This window comes from Cololabis saira, chromosome 6, assembly GCF_033807715.1.
Source record: "Cololabis saira isolate AMF1-May2022 chromosome 6, fColSai1.1, whole genome shotgun sequence".
NCBI lineage: Eukaryota > Metazoa > Chordata > Actinopteri > Beloniformes > Belonidae > Cololabis > Cololabis saira.
The window spans coordinates 12,030,931-12,050,018 of NC_084592.1; the positions used below are offsets into that span (position 1 = coordinate 12,030,931).

General features: G+C 45.7%; 1 protein-coding gene across 1 annotated transcript; it reads left to right on the forward strand.

Annotated features, from left to right (window-relative positions):
* The first annotated feature begins 505 nt into the window (after nucleotides 1–505).
* LOC133445542 (mucin-1-like) lies at nucleotides 506–16,401 on the forward strand. Its single transcript, XM_061722866.1, has 5 exons — nucleotides 506–518; nucleotides 1,653–1,761; nucleotides 3,831–3,877; nucleotides 12,901–13,095; nucleotides 13,994–16,401. The coding sequence occupies exons 1-5, from the start codon at nucleotides 506–508 to the stop codon at nucleotides 16,399–16,401; spliced, it is 2,772 nt and encodes a 923-aa protein (XP_061578850.1).
* Nucleotides 16,402–19,088: the final 2,687 nt, after the last annotated feature.

The following is a 19,088-nucleotide window of genomic DNA, read 5'->3' on the forward strand; positions in this document are numbered from 1 at the left end:
TTTTCATAATAGGTCCCCTTTAAAACCTTTTGGTTTAGTAAACCTTTAGTTGGTGTAACTCTAGTGTGTTAGGGTCAGTAGTCATAGCTGCAGCTATAGAACAAGACTATAATAGTTAGTCTCAAACATAGCTTTGTGGTAGATATGCGGCTATAGGCCTATGCTGCAGGGGGACACCGACATGATCCACTGGGCCGTGTCCCTCACCCTTCTTCTTTTCTCCTCTTTCCTTCTTCTCTTCTCTTCTCTTCTTCCATTTTTTGTATTTATTATAATAATAATAATAATAATAATAATAATAATAATAATAATAATTCATTTTATTTAGAGGCGCCTTTCATGTCACCCAAGGTCACCTTACAGGATTAAAACAAGAAATACAATTAAAAATACATTTTATAGGTTAAAAATACAAAAAGACATCCGTAAAAGCAGCAATAGACAGCATAGAAAAGAAAAAGTAGATAAAACACTAAATAAACAAACTGGTGAGATGTATTGCACAATGTCCGTTCAGAGTGAGTGGGCAAGTTTGAACAGGTGAGTTTTGAGTTGAGTTTTGAATGTGGTGATGGAGTCTATTTGTTTTATGTTTGGAGGGAGGGAGTTCCAGAGTCTGGGTGCCGAGCAGCTGAAAGCTAGGGCACCCATGGTGCTGAAGCGTGGAGTGAGAATGTTAAGAAGTCCAGCAGAGGTTGAGCGGAGGGTGCAGGAGGGAGTGTATTCTTGCAGAAGGTCACAGAGGTAAGTGGGGGCTAGGTTGTGAAGGGCTTTGTGGGTGAGGAGGAGGTTTTTGTAGATGATGCGGTATTGGACTGGGAGCCAGTGGAGTTGGATGAGGACGGGGGTGATGTGGTCAGATGACTTGGTGCGGGTGATGATCCGGGCGGCCGAGTTCTGAATGAGTTGTAGTTTGTCGGTGAGTTTGGTTGGGAGGCCAGTGAGGAAGGCGTTGCAGTAATCAATCCGGGATGTGATGAATGAGTAGACCAGGATTTCGGTGCTGGATTGGTACAGTGCTGGACGGAGTCTGGAGATGTTGCGGAGGTGGAAGAATGCAGTCCGGGTGATGTTGTGAATGTGAGGTGCAAATGAGATTGTACTGTCCAGAATGACGCCGAGGCTCTTGACGTGGGGGGAAAAGGGTACCGGGAAGCCGTCGATGATGATGGGAGGAGCGGGAGAGAGTTGTGACTTGGTGAGGGTAGATTTGGAGCCGATGAGAAGAGCCTCAGTTTTATTGCCGTTGAGTTTTAAGAAGTTTTTGCCCATCCAGGTATTGATGTCGTGCAGGCAGGTGGTGAGGGAAGTGGGAGGAATGGCAGCGGTGGGTTTGGAGGAGATATAAATCCATGTGTCATCGACGTAGAAGTGAAAATGGACCCCATGATGACGGAGAATTGAACCCAGGGGTAGGAGGTAGATGGTGAAGAGAAGTGGACCCAACACTGACCCCTGGGGGACACCCAGTGTGACACCCGTGCACCCAGATTTATGGTTCCGTAGTTGGACAAACTGTTGACGGTCAGTGAGGTATGATGAAAGCCAGGAGAGTGCAACACCAGTGAAGTATCTCATAGCCATCATTTTTTTCCATCGTTCTTGTAATTTCTTGTGCTGACCCCTTTTTTCTCTTTTGTGTATGTTTTCAGGCCAGAGCTTATCCGTAGCTGATCATCATTTGCTCACCGGACGACTGGAGACGCCGGTGAGGAGTGCCGCCAGCGGCGGCGAGCGAGATGCCGATGAACAGCGACGCTGGTGAGACGCCTGCATCTCTCCTCACCGATTGGTGCCAAGTACAGTCTAAAACAGCTTTTTAAACAGAAATGTATCACTAGTGTCAGTTTTTTCCACTGCCAATCACGTGAATATGGTGTATATAAACTGTTGAATAATTTTTCTACTGATAGCTTCTGCAACTTACGTTTCCTGAAGGCAACACGACTGAGGAAGGTCCCCCGCCTTCTCTGTTTTGCTGTCACTCATGATTACACGCCCCTCTCAGTTGATGACACGCCTCCTACGCCAGATCAGGGCCAAAAATCTGAAACTGAAAAAAAAATTTAAACTGTAAAATAAGTTCATAATCAAAACTTGAATTTTCAGGTTCAAGTCTTAGTTTTTCAATTACAATTTCATTTTCAAATTAGCAAAACTTATGGCCTTGATTTGGCTCCATATTTGCTGCCCAGCTTATGAATATTAAAAGCAAAATAAGTCAGCAGAGCAGAGCAGCCGTGAGCGTCTGAAATCAAAAGTGAAAGTAAAATATTTCTATAGAAAACCGTTATTCAGCTGCTTCAGTCTGTTCTCTCTGCAGCAACTCAGCAACGGTAGGACTCCAGATTAATACTTAGTCTTGTGTTAACTGCTTATTTTATTGTTAAAATGCACAATGTTTTACATATTTTGGGACATCTACTGTCTTGGGTTTATATATAATAAAAAAAAACGTATTTGATAAGTCGAGCTGCTTTATAATAAGGAAAGCAAACAAAGAGACAATGACCATGTCCTTGTTCCCTAACTAATCACACCAAATCAGGATTAGGATCACTTGTTTGGAGTAACACAGTTCCCTCCTCATTATTTTCTCTGACTGTGTCCATCTTCCAGCTTTGGAAGGAAAAAGAGTCCATCTGGATCCAACCTATTGTGGAAGTAAGCCAGAAGACATGGAAGGTATTTATGATGCTTTATTTTGCGCCTGTTCCAACCCGGTCAAGACAACTCTCCCCACCATCTTAACCCCCTCCTATACATCTGCTCTCCCTGCCCCTTCACAATAAGAGTCCACCACACTATCTTATTTAGGACTCTGAATTAAAACACCTCAAGTCTCAAAATGCATGTTCGAAATCCCCTTTAAATCATAATTTAGTAGCCCATTTCATTTAGGAATTATTAAAGTAATATCTAATGACAATCACATACAACTATTTTACTGTGAAAGTGCCTTATTTTTAAATCCACCTGACAAAAGTTTAGAAAAATCTAAATAGCCCTTTAACCCATTAGTTGATTTTGATGACTGACACACGTGTCAGGCGCTGCAAAGGGCTGATGACCCTTTCCACGGTTTACTTCCCCCATGTTCTGTAAGTGAGAAGTGTTTTTGTGAATTTCCAACAACTTTCTGATCATGGTGCTTGTTGAAGAAAGCTGACAGCATCGTCTCCTCCACCATTATTGTTTTAATTTACCGGCATACACCAGCGCGCAATGGACATGACGCCTGACATCATGTTTCAAGCACACAGTGTTGAGTTGCACTTTACTAATGGAATGCTGGTTTTGTGTATGGAAGGGATATTTATGTCTAGCTTGCACCATAGCACTATAGCACTTCACTCCTAAGATCTGTCTTGCTGCAGCATAGGAAAAACATGTCAATACCAGCAAACTGTTACATTTGACAGAAGTCTTCAGAGTATTAATCAAAGGTGTTCAGTAGAGAAAATGCTCAAATATTTCCTTTTATTTTCCTCAACCTTTTATTCAGGAAATTCAAGTTGCAAATCAGTGAATTTCATGCATCTAAATATGATCTAAAAGTGCTTTATTTCTTATTAGGGAGGCACAAGATAACGTCCAGCCAGTGTCTTCGCTCATACGAATTTCCAGTTTGCAGTTATTATTTCTCCTCTGTACATGTTTGTCCTGATTTATATTTTCTTACATGTACCACTAGTTACGGTCCATAAAGTCACTACAGGAGAAACATTTGGAGCAGATGAAGGTCTACTGAGACAAATAAAAGATGGGCTACATGTGAAGTTCACAAGCCCAGAGGAGAGTGATGTCATCATTGTCTTCTGTCCAATCAGCTCTCGTGTCGAGTCAGATGTGGATGCAGCCATGAGGAAGGTTTCAGGTACTGTGTTTCAGCTGATACACGAGTTGGTTCACCACAGTGAGCTTCATGTTGGACTGGTGTTTCACTGTGGACTCATGAAGCCATCATGAAGGTGTAAATTATCTCACGCACAAAGATCATATTACGATAACAGTGTAGTTCATAAAGTTAGTAGTCTCCAAAGAGAACTTCTCATAATTAAAGATGAAAAAGGATATATATGTATATGTATATGTATATGTATATGTGGGGACAGCACAACGTCTGCTGTCGGGAGGTTGAACCCTCAGTTCCATTTCAGTTTTCTTTTTTTTTTTTCTGGTGTCAGCAGATGATAAAAAGATCATTCTGGTTGTGATGCATCACACCCGAGATGTCGACTACTCAACCGGTGGGAGAAGGTGGTCTGAGACCTTCAGGAATGTTGTCCTGGATGTTGATGTCCTCTTCCACCAGACTGTACCAGGACTACTGATCTGTGATGAAAACAGGAAGGCCGTCCTCCAAATACAGGAATCTTTAGCTCAGTATGCCAATAGTATGCCAAATGCCAATAGTGTGTGTTGCATTTGTGATCAGTGGATAAATTGGATTATACAAATCTTTTGGGGGAGCAGCAGCAAAGGTAGGATCCCAGATTATTGCAAGTTCTAGTGTTAACTGTGTGTTTTATACTTATAAACCATAAAATGTTTTATCTTATATACATTTGGAACAATTTAATTGCTTGAATATTAAGATGAGATTTGTTACAGAAAAAAACAATCAAATCAAATCAAATCAAACTTTATTTGTATAGCGCTTTTCATACAAATTAAAAAAGCAAAGCGCTTTACATAAAACATAAAACTTAAAGGGGACCTATTATGAAAAACAGGTTTTTTCTTGCTTTAACATATAAAAAGTGGTCTCCCCTCAGCCTGCCAACTCAGAAAAGGAGGAAAGCAACCAAATTCTGCAGTGTCTGTACAGCCACCCGGATGATCCGTCCAGTGTCATGTGGCTTCTATGAGCCGTTTAGATTCTGCTCCCTTTCGTTACGTAACGAAAATGCAATTTACATAGGTTGGCCTCAGATGCATGAAACCACGCCCACAACTAACTCCGCCGGCCGGAGCTTCCGCCACACACACACGCGCACACACACAGCCCAGACGGATAATGGAGTCCAAACCACACCACCCTCAGGATGACCCCCCTGCAGGCCAGAATCCACTCCAAGCATGGAGGCTCCCCATGAGGAAACACTGGAGCTAAAAGCTAAAGGAAAGCAGGATAAGATAGGCTATGAAGTTGAAATACACTCTAAAAGAGTTTAAAAGTATAACATAAAATCCTAAAAGTAGGTGTAGAAAGCAAGACATGCTAAAACAAGAATAAGAAGACAGGGGCACAGTGGTGCAGCTGGTAGTGCAGCCGTCTCACAGCAAGAAGGTCCTGGGTTCGATTCCCGCCGGGGACACTGTGGGCGGTGGGCGGTGGGCGGTGGGGAGGATCTGGCCGGAATAAAGTGATCCTTCCACACGCTACGTCCGGCCAGAGAAGTCCCACCCTGTCTGGTGAAAAGATGCTGCCTGCTCACTCCTCAGGTTAAGGAGGAGACCTGAGCTCAGTGCAGGAATTCCCGGGGTTGGTAGAGGATGGCTATGCCCAGGACTGTCTAGGTAGGAGCACTGGGTGATAAAATGGGGAAAAAACCGGGATAAAAAATATAAAAAAGAAAAGAATAAGAACAACTTAAAACCATAAGACCATATAACCTGGATTAAAACAATAAGAGCAGTTAGTTAAAACAAGGGTATACGAGAAAGACTAAAATGAATCAGCTAGAAGCCAATTTAAAAAGGTGAGTCTTGAGCCTGCTTTTAAAAGCAACAACAGCAACACTCTGCAAAATGAAATGAAAAATGCAGATCAAAGAAAAACAAAAATAAAGGCGTAATTGATGAAGTTGATTTGTTCGACAAAGAAAGTAACTTTGTGTCATGGGACTGACTTTCCTTTATAATTTGAGTTATAGGACTTTTAAATTGGAACATTTAAAGGAATATTATTTATTTGAACCACCATAGATTAATTATTAGAAAAACATAAAGTTTAATCTTTTGTTAGTGTTAAAGACTATACGTGTTGATGCAGTTCTCACTGAAACTGGAAAATCCATTTCCAGAAAAATACAAATTAATGCCGTTTGACCTACATTTAAATAACAAGAAATAATTTACGTGAAGCCTGACATTTAATCATATAAAAGTGGTTCTCTAGATTGAGTTGCAACAAACTGATTAGATTTGAACTCTTTAAACATACAGAAATTGTATGAAAATACTGTTAGTACAGACATCACCTTCTGTTTACTGCCATCTTATTATATGTCTGTACAGGTCATGTTGTGAATGGCACAAAATACTGTCAATAGATGCAAAGAGAGCTGAGTTTATGGCCTCTGCGCCCTCAGATCTGGATCAGTAATGACATATGTATAACTACATATCCAAGCGTTAGAGGAAGAGGCCAAATTCTTTGTTTGTTTGAACAAACGTGGTGAATGAAGTAGATTCTGAATCTGATTTACATGAAGACAAAGAGGTTTTACACGGAAATCTGGACTTCCTACAATACACTATCTTTGAGTAACTTTCTTCTGGATCGTCAGTTGTAGGCTCTTCAATACTGGCATTTTGTAATATTTATGTAAAAGTGTGTCACCAGTTTTACATCATTGGTCTTTACAAGTTGGCCCAAGAAAAACAGAAAAACCCTGCAAACATGTGTTCTTCTATATATGAAACAAGAAGAGCACCAAAAAGTGATCTCAAATGAAGGCCAACATTTCTTGATGATTAACATTCAACACTTTTGTGGACTTTGTGAAAGTAGCTGCTGTGACCACGACAGAATTTGATTCTGTAGTAATTTGGGAGACTGTGAATTAAGTGTGAACATTAGATAAAATGCTCAAGTATTTCCTTTTATATTCCTCAACTTTTTTATCCAGGAAATTCATGTTGCACATCAGTTAATTTCATGCATCTAAATATGATATAAAAGTGCTTTATTTCTTATTAGGGTGGCACAAGATAATGTCCAGCGAGTGTCTTCGTTCATATGAATATCCAGTTTGTAGTTATTATTTCTATTTCTATTTTCTTGCATGTACCACCAGTTAAGGTCCATAAAGTCACTACAGGAGAAACATTTGGAGCAGAAAAGCAGCTGCTGAGACAAATGAAAGATGGGCTACATGTGAAGTTCACAAGCCCAGAGGAGAGTGATGTCATCATTGTCTTCTGTCCAATCAGCTCTCGTGTTGGGTCAGATGTGGAAGCAGCCATGAGGAAGGTTTCAGGTACTGTGTTCCAGCTGTTTTATCTTTTGGTATGCAACAGATTACTTCATGTTGGACTGATGTTTTACATGAAACCACCATATTAATGTACACATAGATGCATTTTATAAATACATAGACACGTGACGTAGTTTTGTAACAAATCTTTAAACAGCTATAATAAACATGAATTAAAGCTGCAAGCAGCGATGAACGGGCCCTCGCACTCACGGCCACCGCCCCCCATAAGCATATCAGAAATGACACCACCCACGACTTCCTATGTCAAACCATTCAAAAGTTATAGCAGAAAATCGGGACAACCAATCAGAAGAAGAGGCGGGGCTAATTAAGGCCAAAGAAGCTCAAGGACTCATTACAGAGTCCCATGACACCACCCACGACTCTCTATGTCAAAACATTCAAAAGTAATAGCAGGAAATAGGGACAACCAATCAGAAGAAGGGGTGGGGCTAATTTTCACTAATTATGGTCAAGGACTCAATACCGAGTCCCATTACACCACCCACGACTCTTTATGTCAAACCTTTCAAAAGTTATGACAGAGAAAAGTATTCTAGGGGGCGCTGTTGAGCCGTTAGGCCACGCCCATTAATACAAACCATGAAATATCAAATTTATCGCCAGGCCTGGCTTGCATGCAAAATTTGGTGACTTTTGGAGAACTATCAAATATGGACCAATCAGATGAAGGGGGGGCCCGCTTTTTGGCGCCTAGCGTTTCCACGGTAACACTTTCGAAAGAGAAAAGTAATGCGCGTAGTCGCAGGATGGAGACGCACATTTTGATGTATAACACACCTGGGTGCACGTTACGGTTCGGGCCGTATTAACTGCCGAAGGAATGGCATAAATTGCGCCAAAATTACGCGATTAATTCAAAATGTTCAAAATGGCCGACTTCCTGTTGGGTTTCGGCCATAGCACCAAGAGACTTTTCTTTAAGTTGCGACATGATACAGGTGTGTACCGATTTTCGTTCATGTACGTCAAACCATATTGTGGGGCTTGAGGCACAAAGTTGTTTCTGTCTGAACCAATCAGATGAAGGGTGGGCCCGCTTTTTGGCGTCTAGCGTCGCCACGGTAACGCTTTTGAAAGAGAAAAGTAATGCGTGGTGTCAGAGGATGGAGACGCACATTTTGATATATAACACACTTATGGGCACGTTACGGTTCGGGCCGTATTAACTGCCGAATGAATGGCAAAAATTTCGCCAAAATGACACGATTCATTCAAAATGGCCGACTTCCTGTTCGGTTTCGGCCATGGCGCCAAGAGACTTTTCTTTAAGTTGTGCCATGATACAGGTGTGTAGCGATTTTAGTGCATGTACGTCAAACCGTATCGTGGGGCTTGAGGCACAAAGTTTTCAAGGGCGTGCTGTTGAGCCATTTTGCCACGCCCATTAATGCAAACCATTAAATATCACATTTTTCGCCGGGCCTGGTTTGCGTGCAAAATTTCGTGACTTTTTGGGCACGTTTAGGGGGGCAAAAAGAAGAAGAAGAAGAAGAAGAAGAAGAAGAAGAAAAAGAAAAAGAAAAAGAAGAAGAAGAAGAAGAATTCCTACAGATACAATAGGGCCTTCGCACTGTAAGTGCTCGGGCCCTAATTAAAGCTGCAAGCAGCGATGAACGGGCCCTCGCACCCTTGTGCACATTCAGGCGTGCTGCAGTGGAAGCGCTTGTATGACTTGCATGTAGATGTCTTCAGGCCTGGACATTTAGCTGATGACACCACCCACGACTCTTTGTCAAACCATTCAAAAATTATGGCAGAAAGTAGGAACTATCAGATATCGACCAATCAGATGAAGGGGCGGGGCTAATTTGCAGCAATTATGTTAAAGGACTCAAAACCAAGTCCGATGACACCACCCACGACTCTGTATGTCATACCATTCAAAAGTTATGGCAGAAAATAGGATATATCAAATATCAACCAATCAGAAAAAGGGGCGGGGCTAATTCATACCAATAAAGGTCAAGTACTCAAAACCGAGTCAGATGACACCACCCACGATTCTCTATGTCAACCCATTCAAATGTTATAGCAGAAAATAGGGACTATCAAATATTGAACAAACAGAAGAAGGGGCGGGGCTAATTCATGCCAATGAAGGTCAAGTACTCAATACCGAGTCCGATGACACCACCCACATGCCTTTATCACAACCCGTTCAAAAGTTATGGCAGAGAAAAGGAACTATCAAATATTGACCAATCAGAAGAAGGGGGGGGGGTAATTTGCACCAATTAAGGTGAAGGACTCAACACCGAGTCCGATAACACCACCCACGAGTCTTTATATCAAACCATTCAAAAGTTATGGCAGAAAGTAGGAACTACTCCTTTCGTCGGAAAAATAAAGAAGAAAGAAAAAGAATTCCTAGAGATACAATAGGGCCTTTGCACTGTAAGTACTCGGGCCCTAATGATGATGATGATGATGATGATAATAGTAATATGTTCTATAGAGAATTAAAATGACTTGTTTTTATGTGTAGCTATCTAAATGAACATATAGCTCTTTGCCAAAAGTTGTGATGTCACAATTACATAGGTGCACAGAGGAGTCCTAAATGGTTTTTGAGGAGTTCACATAGATGGCAGTGGTAGCTATGGGATTACATTTAGCCATTATCCATCTGAAATATGTCCCCTTTGGTTTTGGATACTTTGAAAAGTCACGTGGCTCACTAGATCACTCATGATAAATCATTTCGTAAATAACTGGAGTTAAAAACCACCCACCAAAGACGCAGTTTATACCTTTAATAATCAAATTTTTAGTTCTACCTCATTGGTAATTTATTAAATAAGAATGATAATCCATTGAATCTGTATTTTTTTCCTGCACATTGGTGTCTTGGCGTCGTATTGGTTAGTCCCATCACATTGGATCAGAACATGAGAGTCGGAGGTTTGAAGCTGTGAAAGGACTGAAATGAGTAAAGTGCTCTTGGGTTTTACATCTGTATCATGCTGTTTCTTATCATAGACAGTGATCTGACCGCTGGAGATGGAAAGGATATGTTGCATAACCAACATGAAAACACTATGACTCGTACGTGCTCATGTGTTCATGTACATGACGGATGAATGTTTTCTGTCTGAGCAATACTTCACATTAGCGTTCAGGTACGTCTATGTCATTGTTCATGCAAGTTTCAGTTGCTTTTATAAAAATAGCTTTTAAATCTGATATTAACTTTTAGGTAAGGCTCAAACATACTTGTTCATCAGACAGTCTGGATACACCGACTTAAACCTCACTAAGTAGATATGGTTCCTTAGTCTAACCACAGCATAGTTTTACCTAAACCGAACAAAGCAGGGTCAGTATATCAACGCAAGTGTAAACAATAATTAAAGCTGCAAGCAGCGATGAACGGGCCCTCGCACTCACGTCCACCGCCCCCTATTAGCATATCAGAAATGACACCACCCACGACTTCCTATGTCAAACCATTCAAAAGTTATAGCAGAAAAAAGGGACAACCAATCAGAAGAAGGGGCGGGGCTAATTCAGGCCAATGAAGGTCAAGGACTCCATACAGAATCTGATGACACCACCCACGACTCTCTATGTCAAACCATTCCAAAGTTATAGCAGAAAATCGGGACAACCAATCAGAAGAAGGGGCGGGGCTAATTAAGGCCAACGAAGCTTAAGAACTCATTACAGAGTCCCATGACATCACCCACAACTTCCTATGTCAAACCATTCAAAAGTTATAGCAGAAAAAAGGGACAACCAATCAGAAGAAGGGGCGGGGCTAATTAAGGCCAACGAAGCTTAAGAACTCAGTACAAAGTCCCATGACACCACCCACGACTTCCTATGTCAAACCATTAAAAAGTTATAGCAGAAAAAAGGGACAACCAATCAGAAGAAGAGGCGGGGCTAATTCTGGCCAATGAAGGTCAAGGACTCCATAAAGAATCTGATGACACCACCCAGGACTCTCTATGTCAAACCATTCCAATGTTATAGCAGAAAATCGGGACAACCAATCAGAAGAAGGGGCGGAGCTAATTAAGGCCAACGAAGCTTAAGGACTCATTACAGAGTCCCATGACACCACCCACAACTTCCTATGTCAAACCATTCAAAAGTTATGGCAGAGAAAAGTATTCTAGGGGGCGCTGTTGAGCCGTTAGGCCACGCCCATTAATGCAAACCATGAAATATCAAATTTATCGCCAAGTCTGGCTTGCATGCGAAATTTGGTGACTTTTGGAGAACTATCAAATATGGACCAATCACATGAAGGGGGGGCGCGCCTTTTGGCGTCTAGCGTCGCCACGGTAATACTTTTGAAAGAGAAAAGTAATGTGTGGTGTCGCAGGATGTAGACGCACATTTTGATGTATAACACACCTGGGTGCACGTTACGGTTTGGGCTGAATTAACTGCCGAAGGAATGGCATAAATTGCGCCAAAATTACACAATTAATTCAAAATGTCCGACTTCCTGTTCGGTTTCGGGCATGACGCCAAGAGACTTTTCTTTAAGTTGCGCCATGATACAGGTGTGTACCGATTTTCGTGCATGTACGTCAAACCGTATTGTGGGGCTTGAGGCTCAAAGTTTTCCGGGGGGCGCTGTTGAGCCATTTTGCCACGCCCATTAATGCAAACCATGAAATATCAAATTTATCGCCAGGCCTGGCTTGCATGCCAAATTTGGTGCCTTTTGGGGAACTATCAAATATGGACCAATCAGATGAAGGGGGGGTGCGCTTTTTGGCGTCTAGCGTTGCCACGGTAACACTTTTGAAAGAGAAAAGTAATACACGTAGTCGCAGGATGGAGACGCACATTTTGATGTATAACACATCTGGGTTCACAATACGGTTCGGGCCGTATTCATTCTCGAAGGAATGGCATAAATTGCTCCAAAATTACGCGATTAATTCAGAATGTTCCAAATGGCCGACTTCCTGTTCGGTTTCGGCCATGGCGCCAAGAGACTTTTCTTTAAGTTGCGACATGATACAGGCGTGTACCGATTTTCGTTCATGTACGTAAAACCGTATTATGGGGCTTGAGGCGCAAAGTTTTTTCTGTCTGAACCAATCAGATGAAGGGTGGGTGCGCTTTTTGGCGTCTAGCGTCGCCACGGTAACGCTTTTGAAAGAGAAAAGTAATGTGTGGTGTTGGAGTATGGAGACGGACATTTTGATGTATAACACACTTGGGGGCACGTTACGGTTCGGGCCGTATTAACTGCCGAAGGAATGGCATAAATTTCGCCAAAATGACATTATTAATTCTAAATGGCCGACATCCTGTTCGGTTTCGGGCATGACGTCAAGAGACTTTTCTTTAAGTTGCGCCATGATACAGGTGTCTACCGATTTTCGTTCATGTACGTCAAACCTTATTATGGGGCTTGAGGCACAAAGTTTTCCGGGGGGCGCTGTTGAGCCATTTCGCCACGCCCATTAATGCAAACCATTAAATATCAAATTTTTCGCCAGGCCTGGCTTGCGTGCAAAATTTGGTGACTTTTTGGGCACGTTTAGGGGGGCAAAAATCCCTCCTTTCGTCAGAAGAATAAAAAGAAAGAAAGAAAGAAAGAATTCCTACAGATACAATGGAGCCTTCGCACTGTAAGTGCTCGGGCCCTAATAAACAAGGTTGAAGCTTCAGTTTCATCTCTTGTTCTTTTTTCTGGTGTCAGCAGATGATAAAAAGATCATTCTGGTTGTGATGCATCACACCCGAGATGTCAACTACTCAACCGGTGGGAGAAGGTGGTCTGAGACCTTCAGGAATGTTGTCCTGGATGTTGATGTCCTCTTCCACGAGACTGTACCAGGACTAGTGATCTGTGATGAAAACAAGAAGGCCGTCTGCCAAATACAGGATGCTTTAGGTCAGTATAATAATTGAGTTGGTAGTTTTTATTGAGACTGGAAAATGTAATAATTTGCTTTTGTTTAGCCAGGAAAGCCTGAAACTTTATTCTCATAAAGTGGTCTACTACATCGAGTTCTTACAGACAAACTGAAATAATTTGCTACATAACTGTTAAACACAGAAAGTATATAAAACGCTAATAGTACAATCATCTCCTCCAGGTTACTGCTATCTTGTTATTATTCTGGAAAAATCCTTTAGTAAATGACACAAAATACTGTCAATGTGTGTAAAAAGAGCAGAATTGATGTCCTTTTATTCCTCTGAACTCGATCAGTAATTACATATTCATAATTAAATATTCAAGCGTCAGAAGGAGAGGCCACATTATTTTGGTCCCTAAATAAAATATAAACTAACTTAAACTTAAAGGTATTGTGACATAATTTTTAACATGCTTTTAACACTATTAAAAGTCTTGGCCAATATCCCTCAAATGTGTCTAAAAGGGTGTAACCAGAAAAACTTCACTCCAGTACTCCATGCCTGGCTTTTTTTATGACGGTGTTTTTTGCCTGTGAAAAACACGTCCTTTTCCCCCTTTCCTGTCAATCATTGCCCCGCTCCTCCTCCCAACCCCCCCCATCCTCCACTCCTCCACTCCTCCTCTCCCCCAAACTCCCCGCACACAGCAGACAGTGGATCAATGGTATGTGATTTTGTCTTGCACACCGTCCACGGGCTGAGCCTCGATCGGTCACAATACCTTTAAAGTATTCGCCTGTTGTGTGAAGGAACTCTCAAGTTGTCATCTAGTAGATTTCCACTAATATGAGATCCTTCTTGCAGTGTTTAGTTTCTATTTATTGTATTTATACTTTACCTGCTTTATATTTTCTTGCAAATACTCATAGTTAAAGTACTCAACGCGGCCCTTGCCCAGGACTCCGCCGGCTCCGAGGCCCCTGCCCAGGACTCTGACGGCTCCATGGCCCCTGCCCAGGACTTTGACGGCTCTGCGGCCCCCGCCCAGGACTCTGCCGGCTCCACGGCCCCCGCCCAGGACTCTGCCGGCTCCACGGCCCCCGCCCAGGACTCTGCCGGCTCCACGGCCCCCGCCCAGGACTCTGCCGGCTCCACGGCCCCCGCCCAGGACTCTGCCGGCTCCACGGCCCCCGCCCAGGACTCCGCCGGCTCCACGGCCCCCGCCCAGGACTCCGCCGGCTCCGCGGCCCCCGCCCAGGACTCCGCCGGCTCCGCGGACCCCGCCCAGGACTCCGCCGGCTCCATGGCCCCTGCCCAGAACTCCGCCGGCTCCGCGGCCCCTGCCCAGAACTCCGCCGGCTCCGCGGCCCCTGCCCAGGACTCTGCTGGCTCCACGGCCCCTGCCCAGGAATCCGCCGGCTCCGCTGTCCCTGCCCAGGAATCCGCCGGCTCCGCTGTCCCTGCCCAGGACTCCGCCGGCTCCGCGGCCCCTGCCCAGGAATCCGCCGGCTCCGCTGTCCCTGCCCAGGACTACGCCGGCTCCGCGGCCCGTGCCCAGGACTCAGCCGGGTCTGCGGCCCCTGGCCAGGACTCCGCCGGCTCCGCGGCCCCTGCCCAGGACTCTGACGGCTCCGCGGCCCCTGCCCAGGACTCTGACGGCTCCGCGATCCCCGCCCAGGACTCCGCCGGCTCCATGGCCCCCGCCCAGGACTCCGCCGGCTCCGCGGCCCCCGCCCAGGACTCTGGCGGCTCCGTGGCCCCTGCCCAGGACTCCGCCGGCTCCATGGCCCCCGCCCAGGACTCTGACGGCTCCATGGCCCCCGCCCAGGACTCTGACGGCTCTGTGGCCCCTGCCCAAGACTCCGACAGCTCCGCGGTCCCCGCCCAGGACTCCGCCGGCTCCACGGCCCCCGCCCAGGACTCCGCCGGCTCCGCGGCCCCCGCCCAGGACTCCGCCGGCTCCGCGGCCCCCGCCCAGGACTCCGCCGGCTCAGTGGCCCCTGCCCAGAACTCTGAAAGCTCCGCGGCCCCTGCCCAGAACTCTGACAGCTCCGCGGCCCCTGCCCAGGATTCCGCCGGCTCTGCGGCCCTTGCCCAGGACTCTGACGGCTCTGCGGCCCCCGCCCAGGACTCTGACGGCTCCGCGGCCCCCGCCCAGGACTCCGCCGGCTCCGCGGCCCTTGCCCAGGACTCCGCCTGCTCCGCGGCCCCCGCCCAGGACTCCGCCGGCTCAGCGGCCCCTGCCCAGGACTCTGACGGCTCCGCGGCCCCCGCCCAGGACTCTGACGGCTCCGCGGCCCCCGCCCAGGACTCCGCCTGCTCCGCGGCCCCCGCCCAGGACTCCGCCGGCTCAGCGGCCCTTGCCCTGGACTCCGCCGGCTCCGTGGCCCCCGCCCAGGACTCCGCCGGCTCCATGGCCCTTGCCCAGGACTCCGCCGGCTCAGCGGCCCCTGCCCAGGACTCTGACGGCTCTGCGGCCCCCGCCCAGGACTCCGCCGGCTCCATGGCCCTTGCCCAGGACTCTGACGGCTCTGCGGTCCCCACCCAGGACTCTGACGGCTCTGCGGTCCCCGCCCAGGACTCCGCCGGCTCCACAGCCCCCGCCCAGGACTCCGCCGGCTCCGCGGCCCCCGCCCAGGACTCCGCCGGCTCCGTGGCCCCTGCCCAGAACTCTGACAGCTCTGCAGCCCCTGCCCAGGAATCTGCCGGCTCCGCTGCCCCTGCCCAGGATTCTGCCGGCTCCGCGGCCCCTGCCCAGGACTCTGACGGCTCCGCGGCCCCTGCCCAGAACTCTGACGGCTCTGCGGCCCCTGCCCAGGACTCTGACGGCTCTGCGGCCCCTGCCCAGGACTCCGCAGCCCCTGCCAACGACTCTGACGGCTGTGCAGGCCATGCCCAGGATTCTGCCGGCTCCGCGGCCCCTGCCCAGGATTCCGCCAGCTCCGCGGCCCCTGCCCAGGACTCTGACGGCTCTGCGGCCCCTGCCCAGGACTGTGACGGCTCCGCGGCCCCCTCCCAGGACTCCGCCGGCTCTGCGGCCCCCGCCCTTGACTCCGCCGGCTCCGCGGCCCCTGCCCAGGATTCCGCCGGCTCCGTGGCCCCTGCCCAGAACTCCGCCGGCTCCGCGGCCCCTGCCCAGGACTCCGCCAGCTCTGTGGCCCCTGCCCAGGACTCTGCCGGCTCCGCGGCCCCTGCCCAGGACTCTGCCGGCTCCGCGGCCCCTGCCCAGGACTCTGCCGGGTCTGCGGCCCCTGGCCAGGACTCTGCCGGCTCCGCGGCCCCTGGCCAGGACTCCGCCGGCTCCGGGGCTCCTGACGAGGAATTTGTAATCTTGTAAATAAGAGCAATTGGAAATTATGCAAGTTAGACGATGATGTCACGTGGAGACTTTAGGGCAGGCTGGAACGAAGTTTTGAGAAAGCTGGTTTCATGAGTTTGACTTATGGTTTTTATTTTTTTGCATCTGCTGTAGCATTTTGTAGCATTTCCTGTGGCAGCAGCATCAGGTAGATACGTAACTCAACCCCAGCCACTATAGTACGGTGTCTTACTCTATATTCCGTGTGCCTTAGAAGAGAGTTTTAAAATAGGCCATTTATTGAAGGTTTATGGTGCGGAAAATATGGTAGGCTACAAGAATTCACTCCACGGATGCACAAAATTAGTTTATATTCCGGTTCACCTGTCTCTGTCTCTAAATTTACGATGTCATTTCAGACTGCTCAAAACCGGAGAGGGTAATGTCGGCTTAATTGCCGATGTCACAATGTTGAGCTAGATCCATATTATTTTGGAAAATGGTAACACTTATAGCGCTTTCAGCTGTACTCCTACAGCCCCTCCGCTTTAAACTGTAGACATTCACCCAGACATGCACACATTCACACATGGTTGTCTGCGGACCTGCCATACAACGTGTTGGCCTGACAACGGGGAGCAACCGGGGGATTCAGTGTCTTGCCCAAGGACACTTTGGTGGACATAGGAGGAACTAGGGTTTGAACCACTGACCTTCAGGTTCATGGGTGACGCTCTACCAACTGAGCCACCTTCCCCCCATTTTGTTAAATGTTCAAACTTGGCCCTATGTCACATCAAATTGAGGTTACATTAAACATAAAAGATTGCCTTGTTTTATTTTGCGTAACAAAGGAAGGGGTTGTTATTGATTTTTCAACTTTATTTTCAGTGTTTCATCCAATTTAAACATAAAACAATCATATTAATGTATGGCCAAGTATAAGCCCATGTCTGCTCTGTAAAGATAGATGTCTAACAACCAATTAAAATGCACCAGAAAGCTGAAAATGGCATTTACTTCATTAAAGATTTTCTGGGGGAGGCCCCTACTTATTTTATTTTAAAGCTTTTTCGGCACACATAAAAGCCTCAACAGAATGGTTCATATTCAATTGTTTTTTAGTTGTTTTTTTTTACCACTGTGCATGCTGATGATGCAACCTGCATCCCGCCACATCAGGCCTTAGAGACATTTGTCTTTATCTTTAATTAGGAGCCCGAACACTGACTGCGAAGGCCCTATTGTGTCTGTAGGAATTTTTCTCATACTCGTTTTTTTTTTTTTCCTTCTTCCGATGAAATGGGGGCCTTTTTGCCCCGCTAAATGTGCCCCAAAAGTCATCAAATTTTGCACGCAAGCCAGGCCTGGCGAAAAATTTGATATTTAATTGTTTGCATTAATGGGCGTGGCCTATAGGCTCAACAGCGCCTCCTAGAAAACTTCGTGCCAAAGTCTCTTGGTGCCATGGCTGAAACCGAACAGGAAGGTGGCCATTTAATATTAATTGTGTAATTTTGGCGCAATTTATGCCATTTCTTCGGCCGCTTCTTCACCCGAACCGTAACGTGCACCCAGGTGTGTTATACATCAAAATGTGTGTCTCGATCCTGCGACCATGTGTTACACACTTGGAATAAAAGGAATCATTTTCCAAGGCGTAGGGATTTTTAAGGTGGTTTAATCTGAAAACACGAACACAGGCTCATTTAGACATCAGATGCACTCTGTTTAAACTCTGGTCTCATTCTCAAATTAGCAATAATCAATAACCAAAATCACAATTTATCAATAAACATATCAGAATTATCAGTTATCAAAATTATCAATCATCACAAACAAAGGTGCATCAGATTCATATTTCAAAATAGCAACAGTCAATCAATATTCTCACTTTTAAACACTATATCATCACAACTCTCTTTTGTCAAATATATCACCAGTTATCAAATTATCCCCCATTTCACCAAATCAGATGTCACATTACTGTAACCATAAAACGTTTTCAAATTGTAAACAAAATAAAATAATCTTCACCATGCTTTTCAAACGTTACCAAAAACAATACTCTTTAGCCACAAAAACGAAATGTATCTGCATTACATTACTCTGTTTAAATATAACTATAATCAAACCGTTTCACACACATAGCATTCAACCTGCATTCATCCCTGGCTACAGATGAGGTTTTGTACTTCCACTCGACATTGCAGTAAGTATATCAACAGGTTAGAATTACTGTGTCCACAAACATGCATTCCACACACATATTCGCGGCACAGTTACTCTGCACAGTTTATACCTTCATTTAACATATCCTACATAACATTTCTACACATTATCTCTTCATTGCTCACCTGAAAACACGAACACAGGCTCATTTAGACATCAGATGCACTCTGTTTAAACTCTGGTCTCATTCTGAGAATTAGGACCCTGTTGCAGTACATGTGCCAATTTAGCTGCCCAAACGACTGCCTGTCTAAAATGAGTGTAACTCAGTCCTTTCAGTGCATTACCAGGAATGATAAACTGTTTCACAGCTTAAAGGAGCTGTATGTAAGAGCAATAATAAAACGAATCATAAAATGACCCCGATATGTCAACAGACATTTAAAAATCATGTTCATTTCAAATACTTATGTCACTGACAACAGCACTCAAGCCAGGATATTCCAGTTTAAAAAGAGGAGTTGCAGCCCTCAACTGATGTTTATGTTGTCATT

Excerpts from the sequence above, each read along its gene's own strand:
- LOC133445542 (XM_061722866.1), top strand. Across the intron at positions 1,762-3,830 it reads GCCGATGAACAGCGACGCTG|CTCTCGTGTCGAGTCAGATG; the intron begins GTGAGACGCCTG and ends CTGTCCAATCAG. Across the intron at positions 13,096-13,993 it reads CCAAATACAGGATGCTTTAG|TTAAAGTACTCAACGCGGCC; the intron begins GTCAGTATAATA and ends AAATACTCATAG.